Below are 14,516 nucleotides of genomic sequence, written 5' to 3'. Positions count from 1 at the left end.
ATAAAAATTTTAAGTTAATTTATATAATCGGTCCTCATATTTTTTTGTTTTAAGCAATTTAAATTTTTTTTCTTTTATGTCCTTTTAACTTTCCTTTTTTTTTCATTCTCTTCTGCTTCTCCCTCTGTTTTCCTCCCTTCTCCATTTCTTTTAACATAGTTTTTCTATGTTTTCCATTTGTTAAAACTAGTCCCTATAATTTTATTTTTTGAACAATTTAATTTTTTTTCAAGTGAGTCAAGCTTGTGATTAATTTTAACAAATGAAAAACATAGAAAAATTACGTTAAAAGAAATGGAGAAGGGAGGAAAACAGAGAAAGAAGCAGAAGAAAATGAAAATAAAGAAAAAAAGAAGAAGTTAAAAGAACATAAAAGAAAAAACATTAAATTGTTCAAAATAAAAAAAAATATAGGGACCAATTGTAGAATTTAACCTAAAATTCAGAGGCGTAGCTAGGGGGTTGGCAGTGGCCCCGACCCCCCTAAATTAAAAATTTTAAAGGGGCCTAAATAATAATTTTAAAATTATTATTTAGGCCCTTTAAAAATTTTTAAAATTTTAAATTGGTAAAAGTGAAATTGCACTTTGCCCCTAAAAAATTAAAAATTCGATTTAATCCTTTAAAAATTATAAAGATATAGACTAAAGAAAGTTAAAATTTCATTCGGTCCCCCCTAAAAAATTGTTCTGGCTTCACCCCTGCTAAAATTCTATTTGAAATGATGATTTAACGTACCACGTCAGTTTACCATTACACCATTAACGGTAATTAACGGCTCAACAACTAAAATGTAACATTTTAAACATAAGTGACTAAAATGTAACATGAGACAAACAAAAGTGACTATTTTGGTAGTTTATCCTATTATTTTATATTAATATTTGTAGTTTTATAACTAAATTCAAATAAAATTTTCAAATAATTTATATTGCATTAAGTGATGATGTCTCAATCAGAGTTAATATGAATTGAAATGATTAACTCAAGATATAATTTCTAATCAACAGGATTAATTAGATACTTCATATAGATGAAATTAAAATGGATCCTAACCCAAACACTAAGCAAAAATCAACATATATAAATCTAGATTATTAAACAGAATAATAAACAGTTGTTGGTTATAGAAATAAACATGGTTGCTGTCTGAAAAGGCAAATTGTTATCATTCTTTCAGGTTTCCCCTCACAATCCCGTCAATGGTTCAGGTGCCGATGCCGCGCCGGAGCAAGAGACTGATATTCAAAAAGTCCTGAAATTTCGAAATAATTTAAACTTAGCAACAAAACAGAGGTAAGATGAGTTTAAACGTTTTTATCCATTGTCATCTCTATAAGTTGTAATCACATTTGAAAAATGATAGGATTTATGTAACTATATGCAACAAAGAGATAGTGAAACTCACCGCAAAACAGGAGATTTTCGGGCGGAGGGCGCTCCTTGGCAGGGTTAGGATCCGGATCGTAGACTCTGATATAAAGCTGAAGACCCAAGTACCAGTTCTTTAGAGTTTGAGACCTCAAATTCCACATCCCGGGGTTGTCCAAGAACGCATAAACTGCGGTCCATCCATGTGGATAAACTTGAGTCGTCGATCGAGCCACGGGATCAATGGTATTATACGTGTTTCGTGCATCCGGTGTCCAATGTCCGTTTCCAAACCTGTAACACAGAGCTTTAGAAATTCATTATCGAAATCCGCAAACAAAAGAACGTTACCGAAGTGTTACGTACCCAACAACAAAGAAGCTGTAACCATCTAAATGCCAAGAATCCATGTCATCCATGTTGTTTTGAAACACAAGTTCAATCCACCCTCTATAATTACCGGAAACAACGGATGTTCCATACAAAGTATCAAAGTTGACCGATTGAACTGGAAATTCATCGAGTTCGTAAACACCCGTACCATTAGTTAAGTGATCGGCCAGCTTCAGCGGCGTGTCCGGAGTGAAATAAGACACATTGTTGACAACAAGGCGTGGTTGGCCATTGACTTCAGCTCTTGAGCTTTGGAGGATGAAAGTTTGAGACAGTGCTATGTTTGATACACTGAAGCTTCCTTGTGGGTTTGGCCTTGCTGCCCCTGTGGTTAAATTCCACCTGTTAAAATATAATTGTTTTGGATTAATATATAGATTGGTCTTTACAAGATGTACATTGAATAAATTTTATTTCCAAAGCTATATCATCCGGATTCACTTACCTGATGGATTTAGCTTGATTCATCGAGAAACCCAAATCAAAAGCATCAGGTCCACTAGGATGAGCTCCGCCAGCTAGTGTGGTGGAATTGGAATAGTGAAGAATACCGACGCCGGCGATGCCGGTGGCATAGAGTAATTTAGGGCTTGCAATGATGTAAAAGTCCGCGTCGTTTTGATCGGCTGTGACGAGAACAGAGTAAGATTGGCCAACATGAACATCAAGGGAATTCAGGGTAATTTGATTGGTGTAAGATCCTTCTGTTTCGACCAACAACATTGTATGGCTTTGAATCCTGAAATTCAAGCTCAATGTGCCTCCAATATTTGATATCCTGAATCTATAAGTCTTCCCTGTAAAAAAAAAAAGAAAAGAAAATATATGGAGTTTATAAACCTTGGATGCCACAATTTGTAATGGTTCACATAGAAGGTGAATGATTAAAATGTGAATACCGAGAGAGAATAGGACAGAGTTGAGAGTTTAGTTAGAGGAATGAGAGTCTTCACTTTTTTTTCTTTTTTTTTTTTTTGTGTTCAAAAACCTTTGTAGGTTTCTCACTGATAATTACCATATGTCGCCCACATATTAGTTCCATATTCCCTACAAATTAAGTTAATCGTTTTACTAATGACTTTTCATCATAGGTTATCTTAGATAGGGGTTTATCTTGTCTAGAGAATAAATGTCTTTACATTTAAATGATAGACATTCTATCTACGTTAAGTATGTGATCCCGATAATTTAAACTCGTGATATATTAAAGCTCGCAAAACGATTCTCTTTTAATTAAAGATATAGACCCATAAAATCATAAGCACACAAAATGACCTACTCATATAATATTAAATTTTTATTTCAATCTTATATTATTAAAATAGTCAAGTTGCAGCAGATGCAATTTATAAGTAACTCAAGTTTTATGGAGTCAGTAAATAAAGCCAATTTCTTGGTTGGAAATTGTTTTTCATCAGCCTACCTTTCTCAACCGTGAAGGTTTCATACCAAAGTGAATCTGAATCTATAAAAGGGCCCATCCCATTCATTAGGATAGTATCAGGGGTGACATCATATGCACTCTCCTCTGTTTCCAACATTTTCCTGAAATGCTGTTACAATAACATACTCAAAACATAATTTCAATTAAAAATTAAAAAGAAAATGATCACTAGAGTTGATATTCATGTTGATTACTCCCAACATTTAACTATAATCCTTTTATTATATTAAAAATGAAAAACATAATTCACCTTGTAGTCACCAGAATACCAATCACCAATAAGAAGATCGAATTCAGCTTCGGGTTGGGGGAAAGGGACAGGGACGTTGTCCCTGTTGTTAACTCGGATCGGTCCATATCCACCCGAAGCTTTCAGGAAATTTATGGAAGGAAAGTAGAAGAAAGTGCCGATTTGATCCTTCATTTGGAACACGTAAGTCCAGTTTTTGATTGGTTTGATTGGACAATTTGTGCCTGAAACTCCATCTTGCCATGAATTTCGTCTTTGTTGTATGCCATTCCTGCACCATCATCACCACTTTATTCAAGCCTTTTTTTTTTTTACCCCATTTAAGTCGGAAGAAAAAAATAATACGAAGTTCATTTCAATTATTTGATGAAGTCACTTTTATCATTCTATTGGTTTAAAACTCAAATCATATCATACATAAAAATTCTCAAATTACAGCTTAATTTAATTGGTGGTTGTAATTAAGGATCCGTTTGTTTGCATGTAAATTGTTTTTCGTAAAATAATTTGTTTAATGAAAAATGAATTACCAAAAGAAATCATTCCTCAAAAAAATAGTAAAATCAAGACTTTTTTAAGAAAAATATCTTAACTTCAATAAGACATTTTCCAAACTGATAAGGCTATGTTCACTGTCTTCATTGTTAAAGAAACAAAAAGAAGAAGCTTTCAGAGTAACAAAAGGGAAGCTCTCTTCACTGTTAACAATCCCTTATATTCTAAAGTTATATTTTTTTTACGATTTAATCCTTGAAATCCAAATTTTACTATTCTACAATTTAATTCCTCAAACACAGATTTTCTTATTCTACAATTAAATCCTAAACCTCGTTTTGTTCAGTTTTGCAAAACAGTCCATTTTCCCGAAAATATAATAAAATCTCAAATTTATGGTTATTTTATTGAAATAGCTTTTATGAAATATTTTCTGTAAATTTGTCAAACAACATAAAATATATTTTTTAAAAGTTATTTTTAGTGAAACAAGCAAAGCATAGATAGCATTTAATAGATTTGGAATTTAAAGTCATTTGTATTCAAAGTTACAACATCAACCATTATTAAAAAAAAAAAATTGAATCCAAGTTTAACTTAACCTGTTTATACAATCATCTCTAAGAAATGATACGTAATAAAAAGGAAAAAGAAATCACATACCATGTAAAGAGTAGAGGTTCGTCCATGTAGTTAAATACATTGACATGAACAACATCATCGGTTGTGGCATTAATCAAAGGCCCCGGAAACATCCCATTGATTACAACAACCTGTATTTATCATAAAATTGAATATATTTGTATGGGATGTATAATCGTATTTGTTAATCACTTAAGTCTGGGTAACATAGGTTGAAGAGAGAGATGATATAAGCATGCCTGTTGGTCCTCCAACAAAGGGATCAAACCATCGTTGAGGGAAACATTCCAATCTAAATAGATATCAATGCCATTAACCCTAGTGACAAAGACTGTAAGCAATGCTGACCAAAGAGGTATCCAGTTTAGATTACTAGAAAACGCCATTGAAGCAGCTCCGAAGTGGAAATGGGGTTTTGTCTCCTTTCTTGTTTTGGCTCTTCGGCTTCCACGATGTGTTAGGTCATCAGCAAAATCAAAGGTGAAGTCTCCAAAGAAAATTTGTTGTACAAGTAAAAGGAAAAAAGAAATCATCAGCTCTAAGAGATGGGTTGGCAAAGGAAAGGTTTAAGCAGGGAATCACGGGTGAGAATCATTACATAATAATTATAGTTTCTTTATTCAATCTATATGTAAGCTAATTATAGTGTTGAGTGCAAATTTGATGGCTCTTAAACAACACCACCTGGGACTCAACATCTAATTTCGATTCATAGATTGAATCATTCCCGCAAAGGCAGTTGTATTTACTGCGCTTTGGCAACTTAGACCGACCTTTGTTTGAGGTTGGAAATGGATACCCGAAGTGAAGATAATCCCTTCACAATGTGTGAGGATGCAAATCATATCCCATTTCTCACTAACAAAAAGCTATGGATTATGCCAAAGTAGGAAATACTATCCATAATATTACATTCAGGAATGATATTATATAATATTTGGATTCTCAATATTTTTATCATCCCATAATTTTATATTACTAAACAGTATTAAAAGATATTGTAATATAAATATATCTCATTTTGGCTGCCTTTTAAGTTATTTAAAATTTAAGATAAAACTACTCTTTGTATTTATTATATTAATCAATATAATCTTTTATCCTAAATAAAATTTAGACTTAAGCATACTTGAACTTTCAAAATACATTAAAAGACCTTCAAACTTTTTCAAAAAATAATTATGTCCTTTTTTTTTGTGTACTCAATTGGGCACTTGAATTGCAAAAATTCACGACGTGGCATGTGATAAAAATGATAAAAATAAAAATCAATAAAAGTTATAGAAATTATTAAATTTTAATTAAAATTAAAAATATTTAAAAATAGAAGAAGAAAAACATATATATAAATAGTAAAATGGTAATTTTTTTAAAAATCATAAAAATTATAAAATATAGAGAAATATAGAAATATATTTTTTAATAAAGTCATAAGAAAATTATAAAAATGTAAAAATATATATGTATAAAATTAGTAAATAAATTATAAAAATTATTGTACCAAAAGAAGCATTTTATAATTTTTCTATAATTTTTATTGATTTTTATTTTATCATTTTCCGCCACATATCACGCTGTGTTATAACATGTGATGGCTTTAAGTAAAAAGTGGGGGTCATTAACTTTAACGGTTTAATGTTAATGGTTAAAGGGTCTTTTTGACATATTTTATAATTTTTTTATGATTTTTATAAAATTCTATCATTTCTCTATATATTTTATTGAAATTTAATAATTTTTATAACTTTTATTAATTTTTATTTTTTAATGTCATGCCGTGGTTGTGACACGGGATGGCTTTAATTGAAAAAAATTAGAGATAGTTAACTTTAACAGTCAATTATTAAAGTTAACGGTCAAAGGATCTTTTGATATATTTTGACAATTCAAGTACCCAATTGAGTGAAAAAAATACGGGCTTAATTGTTTTTCTGAAAAAGTTTGAGGGTCTTTTTGATACACTTTGAAAGTTCAAGTATCTAATTAAGGGTCCGTTTGGTAACTTGAAAAGCTTTTCTGGCTTTTCTAATGTTTGGTTGGTTGAAAATGATTTTCCCAGGTAAAATATTTTACAAAACACGGGAAAAGGAGGGCTTTGTTTAAGGAAAATGTTTTACCCTTTTGAAATCAGTAAGACATTTTCTGGAAATTGACGCTTCTTCTTACCTTTCCCCTTCACTTCCCTTCCCTTCCCCTTCCCCTTGGGTTGCAAATCAGTTTGGTCGAGGGAGAACCGAAGCCATTTTCAATGTTGAAAAAGCCATTACATGAACCTCTCCCTATTTTAAATCCTCATCTCGAAGTTTCTGCCATGAAAGCTACTTCCTTCAACACTCTCTATTTTCCATCCATCATCACAAAAAGAACATCAGCACAGCCATGTCCAACTCGCATCGCAAGAACCCTTTTTCTTAAACTCCCTCAAAGCTTCCAAAACAATCCCTTTTTTAGACCGTCGGCTAATTCCTTTGCTTCTTCTTTTTCCTCTGTTTCTTCTTCTTCCAACGCATTCATCGAGTCAACTGCCAACGGTACGTATTTGGGTTGGAAAAAAGCTCTGGAGATTGAGATCGATGGTGGTGGACAAGCCAAGGCTCTGGGGTTCGGAGAAAGAGGACAATGGTCGCGAAAGGTGCTTCATTTTCCATACTTTTAGCAACACTAGCTGGCTCGTGTAAGTTCCTTTTTTTTTCTTTTTCTAGTATGACTAAAGGTCTTTGATTTTGGAATTTTTCACATAAAAAGGTAAATTATGCGCATTATATGCTTGGTTACTCCCATTTTCAACTGAAACTATTTTGATGTTTGAAGAACAACTAGGGAAAAAAGGGTATCATCAATTAGAATTGATCTTTTCATTGAAGTGAAAGATCGAAGAAGAAAAAAAAAAAGAGAACACCCAAAAGGACATTTTTTTTTTATACCTTGGCAATGGCGTCCAAAGACACATTCGGCTTTAGACTTCATTATTTACGCTGGTTGGGAAACTGCAGAAAGGCATGCAGAATAATCATAAATAATTATACCCCTCCACCATTGCAACATCGTTTAGTAGATTGAATAGGATGTTTAGGAACACGTAGAATAGTCAAAAATCTCGTGAAGTAGGAGTAGGAGCCATTGCCAACAAGTACAAACTAGTAACTTTGGTTACTTAAGTAGTTGGGACTAGTAGAGTCTCTTGATTGCATAGACTAGTAGAGGAATTCTTGAATAATTAGCCTGCATATTTGACGTGGTTTTATAATGTTTTAGTTGCATCGTTTTTGAGGATGATTCTTGAGATAAGTTGATGTTTTTGATAAACTTTTTTGGTTTAAAATATGCAAGGCGATTTATGGTTTCAAATTCGTTTATTATATCCATTGATTTGTTGTTTAAAATTCATTTAAAACATCAACTTTCAGGACCTGGCATCAGATTTGGCGCAGATAACATTTGATTATCCATTTAGGATACCTCATTATTTTGCTCTTATAATTAGGGCAATTGGGTGTTGGAAGGAATAGCTTTAGTGTGGAATCCTGATTTTGCTATCGTGGATGAGGCCTATCCTTATATTGCACAAGTATGAATATTCTGTTTTTGCTAATTCTATTTTGAAAATAAATTGATTTATAAGTGTAAGGATAATGTGAAATATGCACTGACTATTGTTATTTTGAATTTCTGATTACTAAATAATTAATTGTTTGATTCATTAGTTTTATTTTATTAAATTAATATAGTCAAAGAGTGCTTCTAAGATACCATGTTTCTTTTGATGTAACAAATCAATGTTATTTTCTTAAGTACAATTCTTAAGGTTATCTAAGGATCCATGTGGCTAACCAATTTCCAAAGTATAGGATCAAGATGAAAGAGTGCACAAACATTTGTATCATTGCTGTTGTGCTTTGTCTTCCTAAGTGGTCAATGTTTTTCCGATCATAACGCTTACCATTTCCTTGTATTATTTTCTATTGTCGAGATCGCTCACCGATGAATCCTCATGCTAAGGAATGTTTTGCGTTATACAATATACGGGAAATCAGGTGTTTTTGATGCCGAAAGATTCATTGATGTGGTGCAAGAGCTTTTGAGAATTTCATAACTGTAGCAAAAAGTGGAGGAGGGGAGAATTTGAATGGGGATATGGATGAACTAGGTCTTCTACAAAGGCAAGCAAATATTTCCTTCCTTAGATTTCTACCAAGTGAATCTCAATCAAAACAACTTGTTCAAACAAGAGTAGCCTTAGGATTTCTTCTATCTGAGAAGGGAAATTTTTTTCGAGAATTTCTTCCTGATGAGGTAATTTCTGATCTAATATTCAGAAGGGAAAAAAAATGTTTGGTTATAATCATTTTCTTTGAGAAAGTTGCACGCTTGTGTTACTTTACTTAGTTCCTTCTTGTTTTTTTTTTTGTTTTCCGTTATATAATTGCTTTACCTTTTGAACATCAATTCTTTATGACATTTTGGTGTGAGGTTGCTTAAATATCGAACTAATGTTTCTGGGTTTGCTAAGCAGATTGTGAAGGGCATTGATGCACTTAGCAGGGAACAGTTGGTTCAAATAATGTCAATGTTAGGAGTAAGAAATGCTGCCCCAGTGTTTAGCTTGGTTCCAATAGTTGGACCCTTCAAACCAGTAGGACTTTTGCCTTCAATAACCGAGGAAGATAGAGTTATACTGAATAATGTCCAAAAATTCTCGAATTCTCAACAGCGGGAAGTTCAATATCAACGTCGTCAAGTCAGGTACTCCAAAGTTTGTAGTTTTAACAAATTGAAACCATTTATGAACAAACTTATCTCTCTTTTAGCGATTATTATACATTCTTCATGTCTTATTAATTGCTTTTCATTTTGTTAAACATCAACAGGGTGTAAATGTTGCTTAGGTTATCCAGGAATTGATTCCAGTGTTGCCAGGCATATCTGCCAGGGTTCTTCCTGAGCTGATTTTTGTAGGCACTTTTGTAGGCATACAGGAATTGCTTTTCATTTTTGTAGGCATTTTTAACGTAACTACCCTCTTCAATTGTGTATATGCTTGTATAGTAGATCTTGATATTATATAAAATGCAATATATAACAATTTATATGTCTTTGACATTTAGATATGGAATACAGCAACATATATACCCAAAATTTTGTTGTATGGATATTTGTATAGACCTTGGTTCACCTTAATGTCAAACACGAATCCTATTTCAAGTTTTATATTTCTGGTTTCATCTTTTTTTAATGAGACATGGTTCATCAACCGTATAATTCCTATTAATTGTAGTTTGAAGCTAATTTATAATTACTCAATCCTTGTTTTTTTATACAAATAATTTATTTGACTTATTACAATTAATTGAGTATTATTATATATTTAATTTTATTTATTTATTTATAAATAAATCATTGCAATATATGTAAAACAATTTAAAATATAAATTTATTAATATATGTAAAAACAACTTCTCCGGAAAATATTTTCAGGAAATCTGCCAAACAATAGAAAATATTTTACACAGATTCATCGAAACACTGGAAAAGTAAATCATTTCCAGAAAAGTAAATCATTTCCAGGATTAATTTGTAAAGTAATCAAAGTACTAGGGTTTTTCCATGGATGAATATGTATGAATTATGAAATTTATGGTAGAAAATGAAAGGTTGTTGATAGATAAACAACTTTTGTAAAGTGAATTTTGATGAAATTTTGATTTAGGGACTAAATTGAAAAGTTGTAAAATTTATGAAAAAATTCTAAATTTTATGAAATACATGAGCTGCTATTCTGATATGTAAAAATTTTCTAGGCTTGAAATAAGGATTAAATTGCATGAATCTCATTTTCCGAGCCTAGGGATAAAATCATAATCAATTAAAAGTATAGGAGCAAAATAGTAAATTTGCCTAGGATGTACATTGACTTGAATTGAATATGAATTGTATCAAATTAAGCTAATCAAATACGGAGCTAGATCGAGGTAAATAAAAAGTATCGGATTAGTACCATACAAACACAAACATTGTCGAGGTAAGTTCGTGTAACTAAATTGTATATTTATGTGATATGCTTGATTTATATGTATGTGATTTGTATAATTGTTAAGTATGAAAATAAATCACATATCTGACAATGTCCGACATGAAATAAATCTCGTTTGAACAAATGAAATTAGATGGATACAGGGTTCCAGGAGTGGTTGTAGTTCTACTTATGTTGCAAACACACCATAACTCACGTGAGCGTCTCGTTGTAGCTCACATGAGCATTTCGATATAAGCTCTCTTGAGCCTTCTGATACATGGCTCTTCCAAATTTTCTATTTATTGCTCTTATAAGCATTCTGATCGGTGGTGATCCTACATGTGTTGCGGACACACCACAGCTCTTATGAGTATCTTGATATATTGCTATCCGGAGCTTCCTGACTAAAAGCTATTTCGTGAGCTTCCTGATAATAGCTCTTTGGAGTTACTCGTTAAGCTCGCATGAGCTTTTTTATTTAAGCTCTTATGAGCTTCCTGTTATTAAGCCCAGATAAGCTTCCCGTTACAAGCTCACATGAGCTTTCTATTTTTTGGCTTGGAAGAGCTTCCCGTTTAAATGCTCAATAGGCATTCCTGAATATGAATTGACAGAATATAGTATGAACACTTTGTGTGTACTACCGGTGTATCCATCGATACTTTAAATGATTCAACGGGCAAAGTTATGATATGAAATATTATGAAATTGAGACGAAATTTTATGAGTATATACTTGAAATACAAAGATATGAAGTGTTCATGTTTCATGGATATTTGATGTGAAAAGTATATGTATATGGAAATTGAATATTGATGAGCTCATAAATGTTTCATGATATTCATGTGAATCACATAACTAACGTGCTTGATGAGGATATGTGTTAGGGCATTTGGTCAAATTTGCTAGAATATGCTTTGTATGATTACCTTAAATGTAAACAAATGGTAAGTTAATTTCCTGTTATGTTAATTTCCTGTTATGCGAACTTACTAAGCATTAATTGCTTACTTTGTTTTATTTCTTCTATTTTATAGTACTTGGAGGCTCATAAAGGTTGGAAGTTGGTAAGAGCTACATCTATAACTCCCTCGTACCCGAGACCGTCGCCGGAGTCGAGTACGAGGTGTTACTAAACTTAATTCATTAATTAAACAGCTTAAACAATTTATTTTAGAATTTCCAGACAAGCTAGCTAACTGCATCACAGTGGCTTAAAAATTCATATCTCGAGTTCTGAAACTTAAAATTAAGATCCGTAAATTTTATCTAAAACTAGACTCATATATCTATCTACTAATTTTTTTTCTAGAATTTTTTGTCAAGCTAATTAGTACATTTTATTGATTAAAGTCTCCCCTATTTCAGGGTTCAACTACTCTGACCCTTGTGTATTACAAATCAGATATCTCCCTGTACAGAGTTTCAATGATTATTCTGTTTATTTCTCATAAAACTAGACTCAACAAGGAATCTATACATATAAAACATGACTTCTAATTATTTTTCTAAAATTTATGGTGAATTTTTAAATTCAGAATAGGGGATTCAGAGACCACTCTAACCCTGTTCCACAAAACTTAAATATCTCATAAAATATAACTCATTTACTTGTTTTGTTCCATCCATATGAAAATAGACTTATCAAGATTAGATTTCATAACTTATTCATCCTTTAATTCCATTTCTACTATTTTTAGTGATTTTTCAAATTCATGTCACTGCTGCTGTCTGATTCTGTTTTGTGGCCAATTTTACCTTTCCAAGTATTTTCATGGTTTAGTTAAGACATAAAGCATACATGTTATCATATATAAACTTGATTAGCCATTCCAATAGCTAATCATTTACAAACCCTTTTCTTACCAAACCATAACCATATCATATGATCATTTACATAAAGTGAGTAAATTGTTATACATGCCACACTCAAAATATACAAGCCATTTTACCAATTTAGGTCTTCGGATAGTGTGAGCGAGCCTTCGACCTATCCCGATTCTCAAGCCGGCTTGTCAAAACTACAATGACTGAAAAGGAGGGAGTAAGCATAAATGCTTAGTAAGTTCACATGCAAATAATAAGTAACATGATCATGCAATCCAACATAAACATCATTAAGACACACATAACATAAGAATACTTATTATCTTACCACAATTCTGTCTCAACAAGTTCTCCACCAAGAATTAAACTCATACCTGTCCATTTTCACTTCTTCAATACATTCATCATCGAATCACTTTCGTTTTAAGTATTCTCCATATTCTCTTAGGATTCTCCCGTTGAACACATCGGAATATAATTTCGAAAACGCGGATAGTGTGCACGTAAGTGCTATACTCATAACTGAACAAGCTTAATAGCTTTTGAAATCTATGTATCCAAGCTACCATGTAACCCGCCCATAAATTAACTCGGACTCAACTCAATGAGCTCGGGCGTTCGCATCCATAAATGAACTCGAACTCAACTCAACGAGCTCGGATGCCTAGTTACATCTCGCGAACTCGGACTCAACTCAACGAGTTCGGAACTCAACCATCCTAGTGACATGTCACTTGTACCCTAATCTATTCCCAAGGTTCAAACATGATTCTTCTCAATTTTACATTTTGATCACCTTGTAATATCCTGATTTTGGGCCTAGTCGGAATAGTGGTTTCGTGACCACAAAATTCGAGATAGAAATAATTATTTTATGATTATTTTAAGGTCTATGATATGATTGGATGATTGTGTGAAAATTTCGTGAAGAAATTTTATGCATAAAGTGCTTAATTTGAAATTTGGGACTAAATTGAATAAATTGCAAAACTTGTGTTCTAGAAGTATTTTGCATAAAATTGAATTAGATTATTAATTAGAGGTCCTTAAAGAGTAATTTTACCAATTTCTAAGTCTATGGACAAAAATTGGACATGGATGGAATTTTGGAAAGTTTAGTAGTAAGGGCATTTTGGTCATTTAGGGCTAAAATGAATTAAAATACAAAATTAAAAGCCAATTTTGCTCATCTTCAACCCCATGGCCGAATATAGCAAGGAGAAACCATGGCTAGGGTTTTCAAGCTTCCAAGCTCGATTGTAAGTCCGTTCTAGCCTCGCTTTTAATGATTTTTACGTTTTTAGAGTCCCTAGCTCGATTTAGCTTATGCTAGCAATAATTTAACCTAGGGTTTATATTTGGAAAAATACCCATAGGTGAAATTTGTGTATTTTGGTGTTTTATGATAGAATATGAGGTTTTAAATTATGTTAGACAACTTGTGCTACTCGGTTTTAAGTGAAAACGAGCAAAAGGGCTTAATCGGTAAAAATACCTAATAGTCATAAGTACATGTTAGAGTGAGAATTTGATGTTGCCATAGAAGGAAAAATGATCAGCATGTCATAAAACATAAGAAAATAGGCTGAATTTTAATTTACGAGCTTTGGGGAAAAAGTGTAAATATGCAAAAGTTTAGGGGCAAATTGTAATTTTTCCAAAATATGATTTTGGGTCAATTTGAATAATGTGAGTCCTAATTAGACTATATTTTAAATGATAGAGCAAGGAAAACTGAAATTGGGCTAAAATGGGAAAATACCAAGTTGTGGACGAAATGGTAAAATAGCCATTTTCAGCATACGAGGTAAGTTCATATGTAAATGTTGGTAACATAGTTATTATTTTAAATGTTTTAATGTTTTTAAATGATATGATAATTATTATGAAATATTATACTTGTGATAATTGTTTGATAATATGTCAAATTATGTGATATACTTGGAAAATGTGAAATACTACCGAGTATCGATCGGCATTCCGTAGAAGATGGTTGAGACACATGATTGGGAAAAGGTCCGTTGAACCTTAGGAATGGATTAGGATACAAGTGACATGTCACTGGGATATTTGGGCATCCG

The 14,516-nt window shown here is 32.2% G+C and overlaps 1 protein-coding gene across 1 annotated transcript; it reads right to left on the bottom strand.

The window, feature by feature from the left end:
* Window positions 1–1,346: 1,346 nt before the first annotated feature.
* LOC108451185 (monocopper oxidase-like protein SKU5) lies at window positions 1,347–4,981 on the bottom strand. The gene is made up of 7 exons (XM_017748912.2): window positions 4,835–4,981; window positions 4,617–4,726; window positions 3,459–3,729; window positions 3,188–3,317; window positions 2,210–2,561; window positions 1,738–2,106; window positions 1,347–1,665 (listed from the first exon to the last, which is right to left on the bottom strand). Exons 1-7 carry the CDS (start codon window positions 4,979–4,981, stop codon window positions 1,347–1,349), a joined length of 1,698 nt encoding a protein of 565 aa, XP_017604401.2.
* Between the last annotated feature and the right edge of the window lie 9,535 nt (window positions 4,982–14,516).

This window comes from Gossypium arboreum, chromosome 5 (assembly GCF_025698485.1).
Source record: "Gossypium arboreum isolate Shixiya-1 chromosome 5, ASM2569848v2, whole genome shotgun sequence".
Taxonomy (NCBI): domain Eukaryota; kingdom Viridiplantae; phylum Streptophyta; class Magnoliopsida; order Malvales; family Malvaceae; genus Gossypium; species Gossypium arboreum.
The sequence above is the reverse complement of the archived record's forward strand: the minus strand, read 5'-3'. Positions and strand labels throughout refer to the sequence as shown.

Coding starts and splice junctions, on each gene's coding strand:
- LOC108451185 (XM_017748912.2), bottom strand. CDS start 4,981: ATGGCGTTTTCTAGTAATCTAAACTGGATACCTCTTTGGTCAGCATTG. Junction 4,727..4,834: donor CTTTGTTGGAGGACCAACAG/GCATGCTTATAT, acceptor TGATAAATACAG/GTTGTTGTAATCAATGGGAT. Junction 1,666..1,737: donor TACAGCTTCTTTGTTGTTGG/GTACGTAACACT, acceptor TCTGTGTTACAG/GTTTGGAAACGGACATTGGA.